Source organism: Sinocyclocheilus grahami, unplaced genomic scaffold, assembly GCF_001515645.1.
Source record: "Sinocyclocheilus grahami isolate Dianchi unplaced genomic scaffold, SAMN03320097.WGS_v1.1 scaffold543.1, whole genome shotgun sequence".
Classification (NCBI taxonomy): Eukaryota; Metazoa; Chordata; class Actinopteri; order Cypriniformes; family Cyprinidae; genus Sinocyclocheilus; species Sinocyclocheilus grahami.
Window position 1 is genome coordinate 1822294 of NW_015505722.1, and position 20166 is coordinate 1842459.

The 20166-nt window shown below is 37.3% G+C and overlaps 2 protein-coding genes across 2 annotated transcripts in view; both read left to right on the forward strand.

Moving 5' to 3' along the window:
- The first annotated feature begins 1219 nt into the window (after positions 1-1219).
- Positions 1220-10229, forward strand: LOC107555736 (fibroblast growth factor receptor substrate 2-like). Its single transcript, XM_016238613.1, has 7 exons — positions 1220-1543; positions 3202-3309; positions 4894-4982; positions 5095-5281; positions 5817-5975; positions 8272-8441; positions 8849-10229. The coding sequence occupies exons 2-7, from the start codon at positions 3279-3281 to the stop codon at positions 9821-9823; spliced, it is 1611 nt and encodes a 536-aa protein (XP_016094099.1). The 5' UTR covers positions 1220-1543; positions 3202-3278; the 3' UTR covers positions 9824-10229.
- An 8465-nt stretch (positions 10230-18694) lies between these two features.
- LOC107555692 (nuclear pore complex protein Nup160-like) overlaps positions 18695-20166 on the forward strand; it is a 73237-nt gene continuing 71765 nt past the window's right edge. The window contains exon 1 of the mRNA XM_016238560.1: positions 18695-18806. Coding sequence (XP_016094046.1) covers positions 18716-18806 — 91 coding nt within the window. The 5' untranslated portion in view covers positions 18695-18715. The remainder of the gene's footprint in view (positions 18807-20166) is intronic.

The following is a 20166-nucleotide window of genomic DNA, read 5'->3' on the forward strand; positions in this document are numbered from 1 at the left end:
CTATGGATAGCAGTCTTCTCTAGCATTATATATTACATATCCCATTTTGGATAAAGAAGGTTAAAGTGAAAAGATCTTCACTGTGGAACAACGATAACTATCATCCCATTGAGACAGAAGTTCAGAACATGGAACACAGGTGGAAGGCTACAAAGTAAGTGGTATTTTGTGGCGCATGGAAGGATAGTGTTTGTAGCTAGATACATCAGAAGAAAAAAAAACTATGCAACCACAGTACCCCTATACAGACAGTCAGTCACATCCACTCATAACTGTGTGGATTGTTCATACTTACATACACAGGTAAACTTATCACACAAAATGTATGCCAGATTCACAACAAGTGTGTACACACATTAATTTGTTCTTAACCCTTTTTGTAATGTTAATGAATTTGGATAAATGTGCACTTGGTTAGTAATTTGCATAAATCACTTGGAGAGCATCTCCATATTAAAAAGTTGATTCTTGCATATGTGGTTTTAGTGGTACAAAATTTTGTTGTACATTTAGAATACATTTTTTAATTGAACTTACTGATGAAGCATGAGTTCTGCATGAAAAGGTGTATACTCTCATTTGCTGTTATCGGACAGGAAAGAGCTTATTAAAGCATCACAGTCAATAACATGCATGTTAGACCCTTTTCCAATATACTACTGAAAAAAGGTGTTTTATTTGATATCAGAACCTCTTCTCAGTGTTATGAACTCATCATTATCCCGAACAATTAAACTGCCCGCTGTTCTTTAGAAAAATCCTTCAGGTCCCACAAATTCTTTGGTTTTCTGTGTGATGCATAAAGAAAACAAAGAAATATCAAGGTAAATATCACTTGCATTTTTATTGTGTATGATTTACAGTAGAGCTATAATACAAAATATATCCTTATTGTGTGTATTTAGTATATTTCAATTAAATTATTTTAAACTGAACTAGTGACAGTAAGAAAGCGGGTTTTAAATGAGTTTATTATTTAAAAGTCCACAGGACCTAAACTGCCCATAGTTCAAGAAACAGCCAATAATGCCAGGTGCAGCACTGTGTCCGGGAGACCTGATGTCAGTGATTTCTCTGAAGAGTTTTATTACGTGCTGCAACTGTAGTTTCTGAGCCACTTCGGACCACCCATTCTGCGCAGCGCAGCCTCCAGCACTCGCCGAACGTAACCCACGTAAAATGATTTACACACGCGCATGCGCAGAGTCCCCTAGCTAAATGCTAATGCTAGCACACACTGGTTTGCAGCGGCCCTGGATAGCAACAAAATAAACTAGCAAATAGCCTTAACTCCGGATTTACTCTTTAATGTGAACTTTTACTTTACACTATACTGCGCTACGGCGGTCAGATAAACGTGCTTTATGTAGTTAATGTTTGATTACCAAGTGAAAGAGATTAGATTATTTTGGCGCTCGGGCGGACCTGTGCTAGTTTAGCTAATGATTCTTACTTTTCAGAAAGTTAACATATAAACGTGTGGTAATATGTGGAATATTAAGCGATGAAAAAAATACATATCCTGACTGATTAAAAGCTTGTCGTAAGTATTTTTCCCCTCATCTATTTAACAGAATATGTTTTTCCAGCTACTCCTATCAACGTTATATGTTAGCTGGGTTACGTTAATCCAGTTGAATTTAAGAGTAAAACAGCTGTGTGAAATAAACAACAAAAAACTTTATTTGGTTTATTATGATTTGATTGGGTAATAATAATTTGGATTTGTTTTGTTCTGTTCTGTTCTGTTTGCACGTTGCGTCTTGTCATTTGATGAATGTTTAGATATGTCGTGTTGAGTTAAATGTACTCAACAGAAACCATCCCGGGTTAGGTAAACAGTATACTTTTCCCACTGTTGTTAATATAAAAATATATTTGTCCGCCTTGTAAAAGTTAAGTGTTGAGACCAACATGTCAAACACAAACAGGACAATATGTCATACACCGAGGACCCCTGTGGCCCCTCATTCCTGTGTGTCAGGGTCCATTAAATATCAGATCATTCGATTTTTATGACAAGGCAAGAAAAAAAAAAGTTCAGGTTGCAAAACATCATTTGGTGTGACTCCCAAAAACTTTGTTTATTAATTAAATATAAAAAAATATGCTTAAAAACGTTTGTTTGTAAATAATGATTAATGCGTTTGCACTCACATGTGTAAAGTTTAAGGCAAATATGTTATTTATACCAAATGAGTCATTAAATGAAATCTTTTCTTGAAAAGTGAATGTACATTTTTCAAGATCATATACAACTGACATGAATAGTTTATGCATTTGGTTATCTGAAGTGACTTACATTGATTTCAAGGTTATAAATTTGATTAGTTCGTAAGTTGAGGAATCAAACCCATGGCTGTGGCATTGCATGCGCTGCTGTTTGAGTTACAGGAATGCAATCACACTATACATAAAACTATTTCCTTTTCTATATGGGGCTGTGGATAAGTGAATTGACTGTTAAAATAGGTGATGTAATTTTATTTTTTTAGGATACAGTGTGGTCTGACTCTGTTAAAATGAAAATACACACCCGTTTCTACCATTCGTTTTTAAATCTTTCTAAAATAATGACAGTAATTATGTCTGTTCACTCAAAAATATATATAGCATTGCAATTGTGAAGATTGATCTGTAAGAACAAGGGAGTAATCTAAGTTACAGTGCCATATTTTCCACACCTTATAAAAGTTTGAGATGATTTCCGAAGCTGTTAAAAGATTTTCTTTTTCTATATATATATATATATATATATATATATTCATATCAGTTGTCATCATGGAATGCATGAGTGTGAGAACAAGATTGCTTTATGAAAATATTCCAGAAATGTTTCATTTTCCAAACCATTAAGATTACTCGCCTTACTGGGATAAGGAATGTTTGTAGGCATCATGTACAGGTGTCCTCTGAAGCACCACCTCTCGTTTATTTCCTTCAAATTGTCTTATATTATGGAGATGCTGGTTAGACATAGTATGTGTTGATGATCAGTTGTTTTAGGGGTCCATGTTTTAAAGCGTGCCGCACCGAATTCCAACATTCTTAAGTTGATAGTTGGAAGCATTTGGATTTTAAATGTTGTAAAACATCACACTGCTCCAACAAACACCAACACACTGACCAAGAAGCCCAACAGAAACCAGTGCTATTCATATGAAAAGTCAATTTTTTGTTTTTTTCCCCCCAACCTTATAGGATTGCTTTAGACGCAGCTATCACATCTGTAGGCCCTTTCTACATGTAGAGAATGACTGTTTGCTTCGGGCTGGGGAATGAACCAGGAACCCTGGTGGCTGGATCTGGGTAAGAACTGTCATTTCACTTTTTAAAGGCGTCATGTTGCCCATTTTCTGCCTCGTTTTTGGCCTTCTGTTTTAGACATTTCTTTTTAGGATCATATCTCCTCTTTCAGACTTCAGTGCTAACGCCCACTGCTATGCTTGCGTAGCAGAATAGGAAATATCAAACAAGCTATAACAGATAAAGCATTGGAATTAACATGGTTACTCATCCTTGTGTGATGCAACATTACTGTCTGGTCTAATAGAGCACTAGGGTTGCAACAGGAATGAAATTTTCACAGTACGGTAACTGCCTCAGAAAACGCTATTATTATCAATCACAATGACCATTAAAGAATTGAAAACTTTTTTTTGGGGTGCTTTATTATAATTGAAACTATTTTTACTAGATGCATATGAAAAAAAAAAAAAATTTGGTAAATAAATAAGAAGGCTGTACAAGTGCCACACATGCCAGTAACTTGAAATTTATTGTCAATAAATATTTTTTGACGATTGCCGTTGTTCACTGACAAGCTGTGCAAAAAAATCGCGCGAATATGAATGTGGTTTTGCGCAGCTCGTCAGTGAACAACGGCTCTGTGTCGTTAATGCTGCTCCATGTGAAAGCCCGCAGGTGATGGAGATTTACTACTATGAAAGTGTATTTGCATTATTTCATTAGACAGCAGGCTGTTACTACTACTTTTTGAAGCATAGTAATGTTAATAATTATTTTATTTTAAACAGTAATTACTAATGCTTATGGCCGTTTACATTTTTGTGCTTTGAAACGTTAAACCATAAAGTGTTTATTTTGGCAGAAAACCGCAGGGATATCTTCAAATTTCTCGTTAGTTTACAGATATAGATTATTAACAATTCCCTTCATAAATTGAACAAAAAGGATGGAGCGTGTTTTGCATTTTTAAATGCGTGTTGTAAGCGACCCAAACGCACAGCTCTTGAAGAGTTGGGAGTTCATGTGGAGAAGCATTTACTGTGAACAGAGACACTGAAAACACTGGATCATAGTACCGTACTTAAGCAAATGTACATGACGATAACGGTTAATATTCATACCATGGTCATACCAATCCTAGTTGTCACAGCAGAATCTTTGAATGAGTATCTCTTTATAGTACAATTATCTCGTTGATGTCAAAATATCAAGTAAATGTATGAAAATCGAAAATAAGGACCTCTTAAAGAAGATCCCTCTTGACAATGTCTCTTAAAGGTCATTTAAAATAAACATAATTTAGCCTTTTCATGATATGGCATGGCTAGTTAAGCTGTAGAATAGAATGTGGTGTACAACCCTCTAAAAACATAATGTAATATTACTAAAATTAGATCATATTAATTGAGACTGTGCTGTCAAATGCTTTCTGGGATGAAAATGCACCTCCTTTGTTTTAAATGCATTTAAAATTATGCATTTGCTCACTACTTCTCTCATTTTCTGTTTCCTACAACTACATTCTAATAGACTTCATCACGCCGTGAATGCAGCGAATGTCGGCTCACACATTGTTAAAGCAGCAGAATTTGAATTGTGCTTCAGGCCAGCTGAACAATGTTGAGTTTTGTCTTTGTGCTCTAGGTATCAAATGGTCTGAAGAAGCCATGGGAAGCTGTTTTAGCTGTCCAGATAAAGAATCGATCCCTGACAATCACCAGAGTAAATTTAAGGTCAGTATTTTTCAGCATGCATGTATTAGATTGTGATGATCTTGTTTGTGGCGGGTGGTCTTTGTTTGTTGCTTTGTATTGAGTGAGGTTTGGATTGGTTTGATGTGTTCAGGTGGTGAATGTGGATGATGACGGAAATGAGCTGGGAGCAGGTATCATGGAGCTGACGGAGGACGAGCTGGTCCTGCGCACGCGGAAATGTGATGCTGTCAAGTGGCCTTACCTGTGCCTGCGTCGCTATGGCTACGATTCAAATCTCTTCTCATTTGAGAGTGGCCGTCGCTGCCAGACAGGGCAAGGTAAAGTTAACGTCTCCATCCCATACACTCTCGCACGCATAATTACAAGTTTATAAGAAATGCATTTTGTGAGACTTGGGGAAAAATCGGTACAGACATTTACAGTTGTCAGAAATTCAGCAATTTTGAAGGCTTCCCAAATAAGGTCTGATCACCAGCTCTTTGAACAGTTATTAACGTACAACTGTTAACATTTGAACCCATGCTTTCAAAAGGATGAGCTCGAGAGCGTTTGCATGCTTAAACAGGTAAGTCCGGCTTGATGTGCTCCAAACAATTAGCTCCAACACTGCAGCGCCTTGCAGGATTAGCAAACGTTTGCTTCCCTGATAAGAATCTGAATTATGCTACATGTTTTTGTGTTGTGTGTTTGTTTATCCATCATTAGGTGTATTAACTAGAATTTAGTTTTACATCTATTTGTTTTTATTATTCTTTGCCACCATTTGCAATAGTTGGTGTCCACTTTTGGTCATTTCATCTATTAGAGCAGAGCAGCAAGTGTTTTTTAACTGTTTGTGTTGACATTCTGCAGGGATATTTGCCTTCAAGTGTTCACGTGCCGAGGAGATCTTCAACATGCTGCAGGACATCATGCATAATAACAGCATCAGCGTAGTGGAGGAGCCGGTGTTTGAGCCCATCCTCACACAAGCTGAAGCAGAGCTTCCCCTCACACCGCACACACCAACCAGTACGGCTGCACTTCATTCATACATCAAGCTTTGATAAGGAAACATGTGAATGAATACAAATAACATCTTTTCACAGTATTGCCAAGATATTGAAAAGTAGCAATGTTTTTTTTTTTTTTTGACCTTTTAGATTTTTTTAGCTGACCTTTTCTGTAACTTACTAGGTGTCTAATATCTTGTATCTCATGAAACATCTGTAGATAATATTTCCCACTCCAAAAATATAAGAAAGTAGTACATTTTATTTCTCTTAAAGTAAATGAAGCCTATTTTTAAGACTTTTTTGCATTGCAACATTCCAGTTGTCAGTGTAAATGTAAAAATCTAGTTATTACAGCAACATGCAAAAAAAAAACTATATAAATTGTAAAGTATACCATGGTATTTTTTTTTGCATTGTCTTTCATTTATAGCAGGGGTGGACTGGGGCCAAAAAGTGGCCCTGGACTTTTTGGCACAGAGCGGCCCACCAAACCCAGTCCGCACCACACCATAAATGACTGGCATTCTTTACATTATAACTTGTCTTTCCTGGTGTATATGGCAAATAATAAATCATTTTTAAGACTTTTTACGAGGGACAGTTTAATATCACTAAAGTTAAATACCTATATTCTCAGTCCATATGACACAATGCTCTGGTATCATCTAGAAGACTTGAATAGTGCAGAATGCGGACTGTTTTTATGGTGCCTTTCTATTGGTCATATACAGTATCTGTCCTTTTGCAGGAGCTTGACATCTATCATTTTAAGAAATAGAGCTCCAGTTGTTGAGTATACAAATTATATTGATGATGAAAAATACAGTAAACAGTACTGTGAAATATATAATGTTACAATTTAAAATAGCTGTCTTACGTGCTAATATATAGTAAAATGTATTTTATTCCTGTGATCAAAAGCTGTATTTCCAGCATCATTACTCAGTCTTCAGTGTCACGTGATTCTTCAGAAATCATTCTAATATGCTGATTTGCTGCTCAAGAAACATTTCTGATTATTATCAATGTTGAAAACTGTTGTGCTGCTTCATATTTTTGTGGAAATTGTGATACCATTCTGTCTTGGGTAAGATTAAAACAATATAAATAAATATTTGAACAAGGTTGAATTAAATCGATTTAAGTGTCAGTAAAGATATTTATACTCATTACAAAGTACTTATATTTCAAATAAATGCCATTCTTTAGCTGAGAACCATTATACCAATAATAAAAACCATTATTAAAAACTGATCAAAAATAATAACTGCTAATAATTAGGCAGCAAATTAAGCAGCATTAAAATTATTTCTGAAGGGACACTGAAGACTGGAGTAATGATGCTGAAAATTCAGCTTTGATCACAGGAATAAATTATATTTTAAAATATCTTGAATAGAAAACCACTATTTTAAGTGCAATATTTCATAATATTATTGTTACTGTATTTTTGATCAAATAAATTCAGTCTTCTTTCAAATAAATAAATAAGCCTTAATTATTTCAAACTTTTAACAGCCAGTGTGTATATAAAATAATGCATGTGAATTAATAAGCAGATTATATTTTTATTAGGCCTATAATATAAATCACTTTCATATGCACAGCACTCGAAAGCAACAGTCTTTAGACTTACACAATGTTTCAGAGCAAGATTGAGAATGATTTTTATAGATTTTTAAACATTTTCTTAGACACCTGAAATCACGGAAGAAAGCCTATACAGAGATAAATTAGCTCTTATTTCATGTCTGCTGAAAACTGCAGATTAATAACGTAAATGGCATTAAAATCTAACAAATTTGAAAAGGCCAGTAGTAGTTTGCATTCCTGAAAATGAATGTCATTTAACTTTTTTTTTTTTTTTTTTATCGTAATGGTTGGCAAATATTGCTGAATTGTCTCGTCATGTTTACCTGCTTACAACTTACCTCGGCTCGCATTCAAGTCACGCGCAGCTCAGCGTCTGTGAGCAGTAAATCCCGCCTTCTACACTTTGATTGGCTATTTCAAACATTTTGACATTGACAAGCGCTGAGCACTGACCGCTGCACTGAGCCAGAACACACAAAATTAATTCGAATTTTTGAATCAAGTGGCCTGCCATTCGTCTGGGGCGATGGAAGTATATGCGTACAATTACTACAATTCATTTTGTTATATATATTTACACACAGGGCCGGCCTACATTGTACAGCGGCCCACCGGGAAAACTCCAGATGCTCCAGATGGCCAGTCCGCCACTGATTTATAGTTATTTAAATGCATAATCGTTGTAAAACAGTAATGAGAATCTTTTTTCTTTGCTTTAGCTCCTGGAAACCTCCTCCCTACTTTACCAAATGGCAGCTTGCGGTATCCCTCATTGGGGGATGCGTCCTCTCACCCCTCTAGTCGGCATCCATCTGTTGGGAGCACGTGCCTTCCATCATTGGGCGAGGAGTCCACGCACCCGCTCCTAGCTGTGGAAGAGGCTGTGAGGGTAAGTGAAAATGCAATCAGTCTCAAACCCCATTCACAATGATGGTGATTTAGGTGGTTTTCACACATTTCTGCAGAGTACAAATGTTCCCAGCACCTCGCTCAGCGATGGTCTGGTTTCAGACTCAAGTCCTGAATCCTTGTGCATTTTCATTCATCTCTCGCATTCACATGAATCTCACAGTTCCAGTGCAATCAGACTCAGACCACCTCCTACCAGTAGTTCGGTAATGTGGTACGCTCCCCCATTTTCATGTTTCTGATTAAACTGTTTGTGTGAAAGCCGGCCATCACAAGCTGTTGGTTATCATTATTGTTCCTGAAATTCTATGCAGGGGCATTCCTAAAAATATGTCATGTCACCACTTAAGTGTAATAGTCACTAAAGCATGTCTTATGTCTCCTCAGGGGCACACATATGTGAACACCACTGGTCTGCTGGAGCAGCACAGCCCAAATGTTTTAGAGGTTCCTGCAGAACTGAATGTCTCATTAGCGGATGGAGAGGAAGCCATCCCTCAAGAGGCCCCTGATCCTGGCCCTCGAGTGCAGCTGGAGCCTGAAGGTGCTCGCTTTGTGTTGGGCCCAACTCCTGTGCAGAGACAGAGGCAGAGAGAGGCGAATTTGTCAGGACAGCAGTGCGCTGGGGCAGAGGGAGGGGCGAGTAGCTCAGCCCAGAACTCAAATGGAAGTGTTATAAGTGGCACAGATGCGATTGACAGCAGCGGATCCGAAGAAACCTCTCCTGGAGTCTCAATCATTCCGGAGAACTTCAACGGTTCGCTCTCGGCTCTCTCTCGGCGCTGGGCTCGGCCGCCTCCTCTCACTCCTGATGCCAACGTCAACAACTCAGCCCAGCGAAGAACGGCTTTGCTGGACTACGAGAACCTCCCTGCCCTGCCTCCTCTGCGAGAGCACCCGAAGGGCGGCTCCGAAGATGAGGACGGGGAAGAGGTTGTGGAGCTTCAGTCGCAGCCCATCAATGGTTTCCACAACCATCGGCAGTACAGCCCTGACCCCACTCACTACTACATCAACACCGAGAACGTGACTGCCCCCCTCAGCGCTAACAAGCTGGAGTCGGCCCGCTGGCGGGACCGCTCCGCACCTACCTTCTTTGACTTCGATTTCCGCCGCCCCAGTTTTGAGTCTCACAGACTGAACTACATTGAAGTGGAGACAGAGACGGAGAACTCTAGCAACCCTCAGACCCCAAAGACGCCCACTTCACCGCTTCCCCAGACGCCCACCCGCAGGACAGAGCTGTACGCGGTCATCGACGTGGAGCGCACGGCTGCCATGTCCAGCCTGCAGAAAGCACTGCCCCGTTACGATGGTACCTCCAGGAAAACCCGCCATAACAGTGTTGACCTGCCCATGTGACCTTTCGCTGGTACTGCCTGAAGAAACTCCTAAAACATTACAAACTCATTCCAAAGGCAGGTGGATTAATATCACAGAAGTGGTTTTGTTTGTAACACTTGTAGGGATTTCATGTAGTTAAAAGAGTGTCGCTCTGTCTCATGTTGGCTTGAGAAGATTAACAGAGGAGCTCGCCATATACCTTCATTTTATTCCTATGGTAATATACTACTACTTCTCTTACACTCGTTTTTCAGTGCCTGTTTATTTTTGTTTTATTATGTTAATAACAAGGTTGGACAACATTCCACAGGTCCATTCCGTACGGTACAAATCAGTATTACTGATCACATGTTTGTTTGTTTTTTGCCTTTATTTACCCTTTATCAAGTGATTAAGTTGTTTTAAAACCTGTATCTAAAGATAACTTCACACACTACATTTTTGGCTTCATATAGTAGATTTCAATACGTGGCACAATAAAAGTCTATTTTGTTTCATTAAGGTTTTTAGTTCTAAAAATGTGCACCATTATACATGCACTATGACTCCTTAGCACCTGCCATAAACATGCTTTTCATATCCTGATATTAACTGGAGTGCATTTCTATCTTGTGTCCGATGTGTCTCTAGTGTCATCAGATGGAGATCCTATAACAGTTTCCACAAAAATGGAAAACACTACTTGCATGTTATATTAGAAGTTCTGTTAATTAAAAGAAGTGTAATTTCATCAAATGTTATGCTGACAGGATAGATCTGAATGGTGTCTGTGACTACGAGCGATAACAAAGGCATCTTCAACAGAAACAGACTCTGCTGGGGGAGTTCTTATGTAGATTTGGAGTTTTTCGGCCTTATTGAGAGTGACAGATTGTAGCATGATTGCGGTTAATCTAGACCAGGGGTGTCCAAACTCAGTCCTGGAGGGCCGGTGTCCTGCAGAGTTTAGCTTCAACCCCAATTAAACACACCTGAACCAGCTAATCAAGCTCTTACTAGGCATACTAGAAACTTGAAGGCAGGTGTGCTGAGGCAAGTTGGAGCAAAACTCTGCAGGACACCGGCCCTCCAGGACCGAGTTTGGGCACCCCTGATCTAGACCATTTAGTTTTTCTAGTAGTAGCATTTTGTAACTACTATGGAATCGTACACGTAGCCAACATGATGATAAAACTGGGCTAATAAGATTAGAGTTTCTGGGCCACTTTGTGCTGCATTTTAAACCAACTTTAAAAAAATATATATAAAAAAAAGGGTGCTCCCCCCCCCCCCCCCCAACTTTTTAAACCCAAGTGATGGTGACCTGGAGAGACCCACTAATTAAGTTAAGATAGTCACTAAAGCTCCTGCAAAAATATAGCGTGATGGATAATTATTAATAATTTACCATTTACTGTGAAGTACATCTGCGAAAATGCTTAATGAGAGCAATGTTAAGCAAGATTTTTTTAGAATATTGCATGTATTTTGCTTATTGTTGCCCATGCAAGTGAAAATCACCACTGAAGTTACACCACACAAGGAATAATTGACGGTGGACTGTTTAATCTGTTCTTCTAATTTTCAAAATTATTTACTAGTTCAGCGCTGAATATAAAAATATTTTACATTTTTGTGAGCAGCAGTGGCAAGCGCTTGGGTTAGAACCAATCATCAAATTATTAAACAACAAAATCACAGGACATCTAATTGATCTCAAATTAAAGGGCTGGAAACATGATCATTTTAATGTCATGGAACTTCAAATCTAATACAGAAATAAAATACAGAGCAAGCACGAGTTGGGTTGCCAGATAAAAATAAATACAAAATGTCATATTGCAACCTAGTTCACCAAGACGAGGGGAATGAGACTTTGGGTGCTTCTCATTTCTTATTTGAGCATCCTCGTTTCCTTTAATTGCTTCCTTTACTGCCTCCCTGTTTTCTCTGGTCTTGCATATAACAAGGTGTTGGAGACGAGTATGTTATCATTAGTCATACTGGAGAGAAAGGAAGGGAATGGCTTTACACTTATAAACCATCCCTACGAATGTGAATCATGCCTGTAATGAGCAGTGTTGGGGAAAGTTACTTTTAAAAGTAATGCATTACAATTTTGCATTACTCTCTAAAAAAGTAACTAATTGCATTACTTGGTTACCTGTTATGGAAAGTAATGTATGTTACTTTTGTTTGACTTTTTCTCATCTGAGCTGTTCTTGCATGTTTGTTTTTAATGTTAAAAGAAAAACAAAAGTTGTATTTTTGGCAAAGGTAAAAGCCCTTTCACACCAAAAGTGAAATGTATACGCCTCGGGCTGAATCAAATGTAAATTCAAAAAGCACAAACAAACCTTTCAGCTGTGCTGCCATTCTGGAATGCTTAAAGACTAAGACACGGGAGTAGTTCAACACTCTTCAGCAATTAAAAAGATATGTTTATCTAAAGTCATTTATGCTTATTAGAATGGTTTAAGTGGTTGAAAGGCCAGCAGCGAAGACACTGGTAATAAAACGGGATTAAATACATAAATGATATTTGTGTTATTTAACATTTAATTATTGCAGGTTTGCCATATTCTGAGTTTGCATTTCACAGTTGTTATTCATTTTGAGGAATACTGAATCTGTTTTTGTTCAAGTGAGTTGAGTAAATGCATGTTCCTATTTAGTCTAGAACTACAGTAACATTTTTACACAGCGCACACATCGTCTCTGCGCTTGCTCCCAATTTCTCTCAACATGGGGAAAACAAAGTAACTGGAATTACGTATTTGAAAAAGTATAGCTCAGATATTTTAAAAAGTAATGCATTACAATACAGTCCCCCAGACGAAAGCTCAATAACATCTGAAGATGTAGAACCCCTTTTGACTAATTATTGGGTGGGACGGCCTCTATCGTGTCTTTTGTGAGGAGGTTTTGACGTTTTAGACATAGTACCAGTGCACCCCACGAGGAAATCGTGGATGATAGAATGCCATCACACAAGCTGAATCTTATAATCTAACTGGACGGTTTTCATTAGCCAGTCAGATATTCCTGTAAGGGCCGCCTCCCATTCATCTACATGAGTGGATAACAGGCATAGAGGACTGTTACAAGAATCTGTAAACAGGCTTTTTTGGGAGCCAGCTCCAGTGAAATGGTGGGCTGAAGGCTCCTCTTCACAGAAGAGAAAGCGTCAGTCAAGAGCCACCAAACTTCCCATTGTGCAGCAGATTGAGCTGTCACGCTGGTAGCGCAGATCATCAGATCTGTCACACTGCAGTATAGAGTTTGGGATTAGGGCTGTTTTCATATATGATAAGGAGTTTTGCCTGACTGTTGTACAGGCTTTTTGCACCTGAGGTGAGCATGCATGGCTTAGAGTGATGCGATGGGCGTGTTTTCTATTCCAATGACACCGCAAAACAGAGATGCACGGTGATGGCCTCATCAACGGAGGGCAGCTTGAAGAATGGCACAGGTCTCCGTGGCACAGCCTTCTGATGGCGAACACAACTGAATGAACCATTCATCAAACTTGACCGAGTCTAGCAGGGGGACATGGCAGGGAGCGGAGCGGCTATCCACTTATGAAGTGAAAGAAATTTTATTTTTCTTGCTTTTAAGTTAATGCTATATATGCTTTAATATAAAAATATTTGAATGATATGTGATTAGAAAGTACCTAAAATCCACCGGAAGGACGTCTGGCAAATTGGACACGAGTCACAGAGATTGATACTCCTAAGAAGTAACAGGAAGATTGGATTCATGAGATGCAAGTGGAATTCCCCAAAAAGAAGTATACAAAGATTGAGGAGTAAATCACTCTTCAGATGCTGCCTGCATTAAGCATGAAGGACACCTGATACCCTATCGAAGGATGCTTAACAGCATCTCCAATATTGCTGTGTAGAGTTTGATTACAGAACTTCAGCCTAGCTGATTTTAAGTTTTATTTTTGCATTAACTGAGCCTCAAAAAAGAACAACCACAAGGGAATCCTGAAGAACTTCAACCTGTAGGCAGGTTTGCAGGTACTTTATGGTTTATGCTAGATTTGACTATACTTACCCTACCAGAATAATTTTAGGGTGTAAGATAAAAAGACAGAGAATCAATGTGTAAATCGGCATGAGTCTATAAGAGCTTCAGGATTGGTTGGAGAAAGGAGTGAAATTAAATAGAAAAGAACACATGCTAGTCAAAAACCATATGCAATTTTGGCCCAGTTTCATGGTTTAGCCTAAGCCAGGATTAGGCCGCAGTTCAACTAGGACATTTAAGTCATTTTTATAAACATGCCTTAGAAAAAAGCATTACCGGTGTGCATCTTAAGACAAAACAGAGGCACTGACATGTTTTAAGATCAGTCAGTGCAAGTTTCTTTCAGTTGAAACAGCTCAGATTTACATTTTAATCTAGGACTAGGTTTAAGCCTTGTCTGTGAACCCGGGGGAAAGTGTCTTAATTCCCATAAATTGTAAATAATAAAAATCACATTACTGTGCAAGGTTAAGTGTTCAGATTCATCAGGTTCTCTCGTAGACAAGTCAGACAAACACAAATAAAGAAAGTGTTTCTTTTATTCAATCATATTTTTGTCTTGTTTAACAACTGCTTACGATTTAACTCATGATTTGATTTATAAACAGTTAGAGGTACAAAGTTGGGCCATTTTAAAATCTGTAAATTGTCATTGTTTAATTGTAGCTTTTAGTAAATACAAATGTGAAATTGTGTAGGTAACGTGGCGCAGTGAAGTCCATTCATTGCAGCTACGACACAAAGAGCATGAAATGCTTCCACTATACAAGAGTAAACAGCAGGCACTCTGTTAAAATCTGAAAATTGTTACTGCATTATTATAGTTAATATTTTGGAATAAAGGTAAAAATGCTTCAAACATTAACTTCTTGATTCTAGAGAATTTTGTCATTTCAGTTTTGTTGCAACAGCTTGGGGAAGGCCATTTTTTGCTCCAACATGACAATACCACATGCACAAAGTGAGGTCCACACAATTTGACTGGCCTGCAAAGAAGCATAGACCTGAACACAATGTCAATGCCTGACCTTCAAAAATGCTGGATGGAGCTTTTCAAATTAATTCAGCCTGTAGTGCTAGTGTTTCTGATATTTAGTCTTAAAATCATAGATTACTGCATGTACATTGAACTTGAGCTGTTTGCGCTTGTTGGTTGTGTCTAGACTGTGGCTGGATTAACAGAAGTATGTTGACACCGTATGTATATCTGGGCATTTGAAAATAAAGTTTGCATCATTTCAACATTCTAATATGCATATATAAGATTTGATTGACTTTTATTGATTTTATTTGGCAATCATAAAATATACCCCAAAATAAGCAGATCTCTTTCTTTGTTTCTTCCATGCCAGCAAAAGTTGTATTTGTTTTGTGTTACGCAATGCTTAAGCTGCCACAGGCATTTACAGCCAGGTCTATCTGCTCCTCTTCTGTTGAGATGCAACATTCATTCATGCAGCATTACCCTCATAGTACATGTGTATTGAGTACATTGGTTGTACCCTCATTACTGTGGTGCATTATGGGATTGAATGAGAGCACTCGATAATGCCCACGATGGTTTCAGACACCACTACAAATGTCTATCCACTCAAACAGTGCATTATATAAAGGTATAGGTGGCAATTTCAGCCACAGTCAGTTTAAAGAACCAAATTAGCCTGACATAAAATATCTTTTTGTAAATTTGTTCCATTTATTTGGGAATATGAAACTAACCCAATACTTGGACATGCTCCTCAACATGAGTGTATAGTTTCTGCTTTTAAAAGCTCTTTCCATGGCATCTATGGAAATCTATGGGGGGGTTACAATTTAATCTGGACTAAAACATGCCAGTCCAGAAAATATATCTTTACATTGGTTGGAAATTTTTTACTACTTTCTGTAGTTCTTTTGCTCTTTAATCAGTTAGAGTTGTGTATTTTGATTTAAAGCTGATGGGTGATGCTTTTTTTTTTTTTATTAAATATTTATTTCCCAAAATGACATGCATGTAACATTTCAAAAATACAAAATGTTTCACACATAATACTCAAAAACAAAATATGTAACGTCATAAAACATGAGTAACATTTTTAACATCAAGTATTCAACATTAAGGATAACATTCATAACAAAGACATTTTAAAAAAAATAAGAAAAGATGTTCATATATTAAAGACGGGAAAAAAAACTTAAACAAAAAGAAAATAACAGGAAAAGGGTACAATAACAATCAAAACAAAATGGAGGAGTTTATATGCCCATAGTTCTAATAGCTTTACGGCTTGAAAGTCCCCGTAAGCTTTCAAAAGAAATCTTTAGGTCAGCATTGAAATGGGTGATATTGGGTATCCTTTCTGACCACTTACTATATTGGGATACCAAATTTCTCTAAAAATTGAGTTTATGTAAATAAATATCCTTCACCATTTATCAGTTGTGAAAACATTTTAATATATCATAATAATAATATCATAGAAAATCTATTTAGTCTTATATGTAACATTTTTATTATTCCATAATGGCTGTTTGTGTGGGGAATAATTATATTTGTATAAAGTCAACATAAAAACGTGATGTGGCATGACATGTGGCCAAGTATGGTGACCCATATTCAGAATTAGTGCTTTGCATTGAAGGCACACACGCATGCACACACACACACACACACACGCACACGCACACGCACACGCACGCGCACGCACACGCACACACCAGTGGGCAGCCATTTATGCTGTGTCGCCCAGGGAGCAGTTGGGGGTTCGGTGCCTTGCTCAAGGGCACCTCATTCGTGGTATTGAAGGTGGGAGGGAGTGCTGTACATTCACTCCCCCACTTACAATTCCTGCTGGACCAGAGACTTGAACTCACAACCTTTAGGTTACAAGTCTGACTCTCTAACCATTAGGCCATGACTTCCCCGAAGGAGGCTTTCTATATTGGATAAAATTGGATAATTGGATTAACAATTTCAAGTCACATTTCAAAAGGAACTCTTTGCTACCAACTTTTTTCCAAAAGTTAGATTACAAATTATATACCATATCTTATCTTTATGTTTAATAAAATGTTCAAATCAAGCATACCTCCTTGATTATTTGAATTACATGAAATATTTCTATTTAAATAGTGAGGCTTGTTTTTCCATATGACATTGAATAAGGTTGAGTCAATTTTTTAAGAAAATATTTTGGTATATCTAATAATACTTAAGACTAAACGAGATAATCCATCAGATTTGGACAAAAGAATCTTTGAGTAAGAAATCCCTCATGAACCACATATTCAATTTCTTTCTAATTTTCAAGATAATGGGTTGGGGTTGTGCCCTGTCTGACTGATTTTTACAGATATTAATACCAAGATAAGTTACTTCCTCCCAATACCTTCAAATTCAGTTAAAGGAATGCCATTGTCTTTAAGTGGAAAACATTTACATTTTTAACATTTAGAGATAAACCTGCTTCAGAAAATACGTTGAGACACTCTTATAAATTTCTTAATCTATGATATATCTTTCAAAAAACAAAAACCTATATCATCAGCGAGCTGACACCATTTAAATTCTCTATCCCTAATTCTGAAGCCTTGAAAAGAGTTGTTATGTAGGCCTTTATGTAAAGCCATTGTTTATGAGCAGAAGAAAAAGAAAAGGAGCCGCCGCATCTCCCTGTTTTATGCTAAACAATGCTAAATCTACGAGTTGTTCCCCAAGGAAGTTCAACTGAAATTATAAAATTAATACTGAACGTATTGACCAAAACCAAAAAGATCTAATACATCAAATAAAAAAATATGTTTTACAGTATCAAAGGCTTTGTGTATATCTATAAATAGAATGTAACTCTTATTGGTTATGTAATCCTTAAATCTAAGACTGGATGTCATTACTCATATGTTTTCCTTAAAGCCAGACAGACAACCAGGGTGACACCAACTTACAAAATTACATCATCCATGCAGCACTCTATAATGCTTTTATAGATTTCCAATATTTTAATTGCCACTAAATCGAAAGAAATACTAGGTCTAATGTGTGAAATTGTGTCATTATTACTCCTCCTGCATATCTTTAAATTAATTATTAAGAAAAAGGTAAAATCTGAATATTTCCCTGCTCTCTCTCTCTCTCTCTCTCTCTCAAATGTCTGTTTATATCAGCTTTGCAGAGCTACTGAATTTTACAGTCCCTTTAAGTGTTTGAAAGGCGGAAGCGCGGAGCTCAGACTTCTTATTAAACTTGACAAATTAGGAATAAAAGGTAAATTATTTGGTTGGGTATTAGACTTCCTGGACAGAAGAACAATAGCAGTTAAGGTTGGTATAGAATATTCAAGTAGGCATATAGTGGAAAATGGTACCCCACAAGGTAGTGTTTGCAGCCCCATGCTGTTCAATATTATGATAAATGGCATTTTTGATCAGGTAAGTGGAAATATAGGTAAGTCACTTTATGCAGACGATGGAGCACTCTGAGTTAGGGGTCGAAATGTAGAATATCTAAGAAAGAAAATGCAAAATACAATAGAGAAAGTTTAACAATGGATTTATAAATGGGGATTTAAACTCTCAATCCCAAAAACTCAAGTTATATGCTTCTCTAAGCGCCACAAAGTAGTGCCACTGAAATTGTATGGACAAGATTTGGAACAGGTTAAGGTGCAGTTTATTAATGTTATTTTTAAAAAACACTGGGTTAAGAGAAAGAATTTAATAGGGTTTTTTTTTTTGGTGTTGTTTTTTCTCTCCACCTCTCCTTTGATGTCAGTCTAATGCCCACACTCCAGTCTAGTAGGTGGCGGTAATGCACCTTTGAGACGAGTTGCCAACCGCCATTAAACCTGAAAGAAGAAGAAGAAGAAGAAGAAGCGCGGAACTCAGCTCAGTCCCAATGTGCAACGCGGGAAGATGGCGGGTGTGCTAGAAAGGAGTTACATAGAGATCTGCGGATTTGAAAGAGAGTCTGTTTTACGATTCAGACAGATCACACTGAATCTGGGTAACGCCTTTTTAGTTTGAAACTGTTTTAGATACTGCGTTTTCAGTCAGATGTGTTAAAATAGGCTGCGTGAATAAACTGTGACTGTAGAGCTGGCAGACTCGGAACAGGCGCTGAATAACAGTCATATAAAAGTCGAAAAGCTGTTATATCTATATTTATATTGTGTTACGCTGCGCGATGTGATATTTTTCTGAAATTAAAGTTTTTTTCTTCTTTTCTTTCAGGGATTTTGTATTGTGCTACCAAACGTCACAACGTGTTGGTAGCACAATACAAGTAACTAGTAGTTACAGTACAAATATATGCTGTTTGCGCGCGTGTATGTTTGTTTATATTTGTATATGTAACGTAACGTTATATACATAAGTTACATAAATACATAGAGAGAGAGAGAGAAATGGCTCATGTTTTTGTTTAAATCATATACTGCTAGTCAAAATTTGACCACATCTACTCTATATTATGACTTTTCCACGTTTGTTTGGTGAATTCATCTATGCTATGAAATAACCAGAGGCGGACAGTAACTAAGTACATTTACTTGAGTATTGTACTTAAGTACACTTTTTGAGTATCTACTTTACTTGAGTATTATTTTTTCTGGGAACTTGGATTTGAAAGAGAGTCTGTTTTACGATTCAGACAGATCACACTGAATCTGGGTAACGCCTTTTTAGTTTGAAACTGTTTTAGATACTGCGTTTTCAGTCAGATGTGTTAAAATAGGCTGCGTGAATAAACTGTGACTGTAGAGCTGGCAGACTCGGAACAGGCGCTGAATAACAGTCATATAAAAGTCGAATAGCTGTTATATCTATATTTATATTGTGTTACGCTGCGCGATGTGATATTTTTCTGAAATTAAAGTTTTTTTTCTTCTTTTCTTTCAGGGATTTTGTATTGTGCTACCAAACGTCACAACGTGTTGGTAGCACAATACAAGTAACTAGTTACAGTACAAATATATGCTGTTTGCGCGCGTGTATGTTTGTTTATATTTGTATATGTAACGTAACGTTATATACATAAGTTACATAAATACATAGAGAGAGAGAGAAATGGCTCATGTTTTTGTTTAAGTCATATACTGCTAGTCAAAAGTTTGACCACATCTACTCTATATTATGACTTTTCCACGTTTGTTTGGTGAATTCATCTATGCTATGAAATAACCAGAGGCGGACAGTAACTAAGTACATTTACTTGAGTATTGTACTTAAGTACACTTTACTTGAGTATTATTTTTTCTGGGAACTTATGACTTTAACTTCACTACATTTGAAAGGCAACTATTGTACTTTTCACTCCACTACATTTCTATCAAGGTCCTCGAAGTAGAAAGTCGTTATTATGTAGC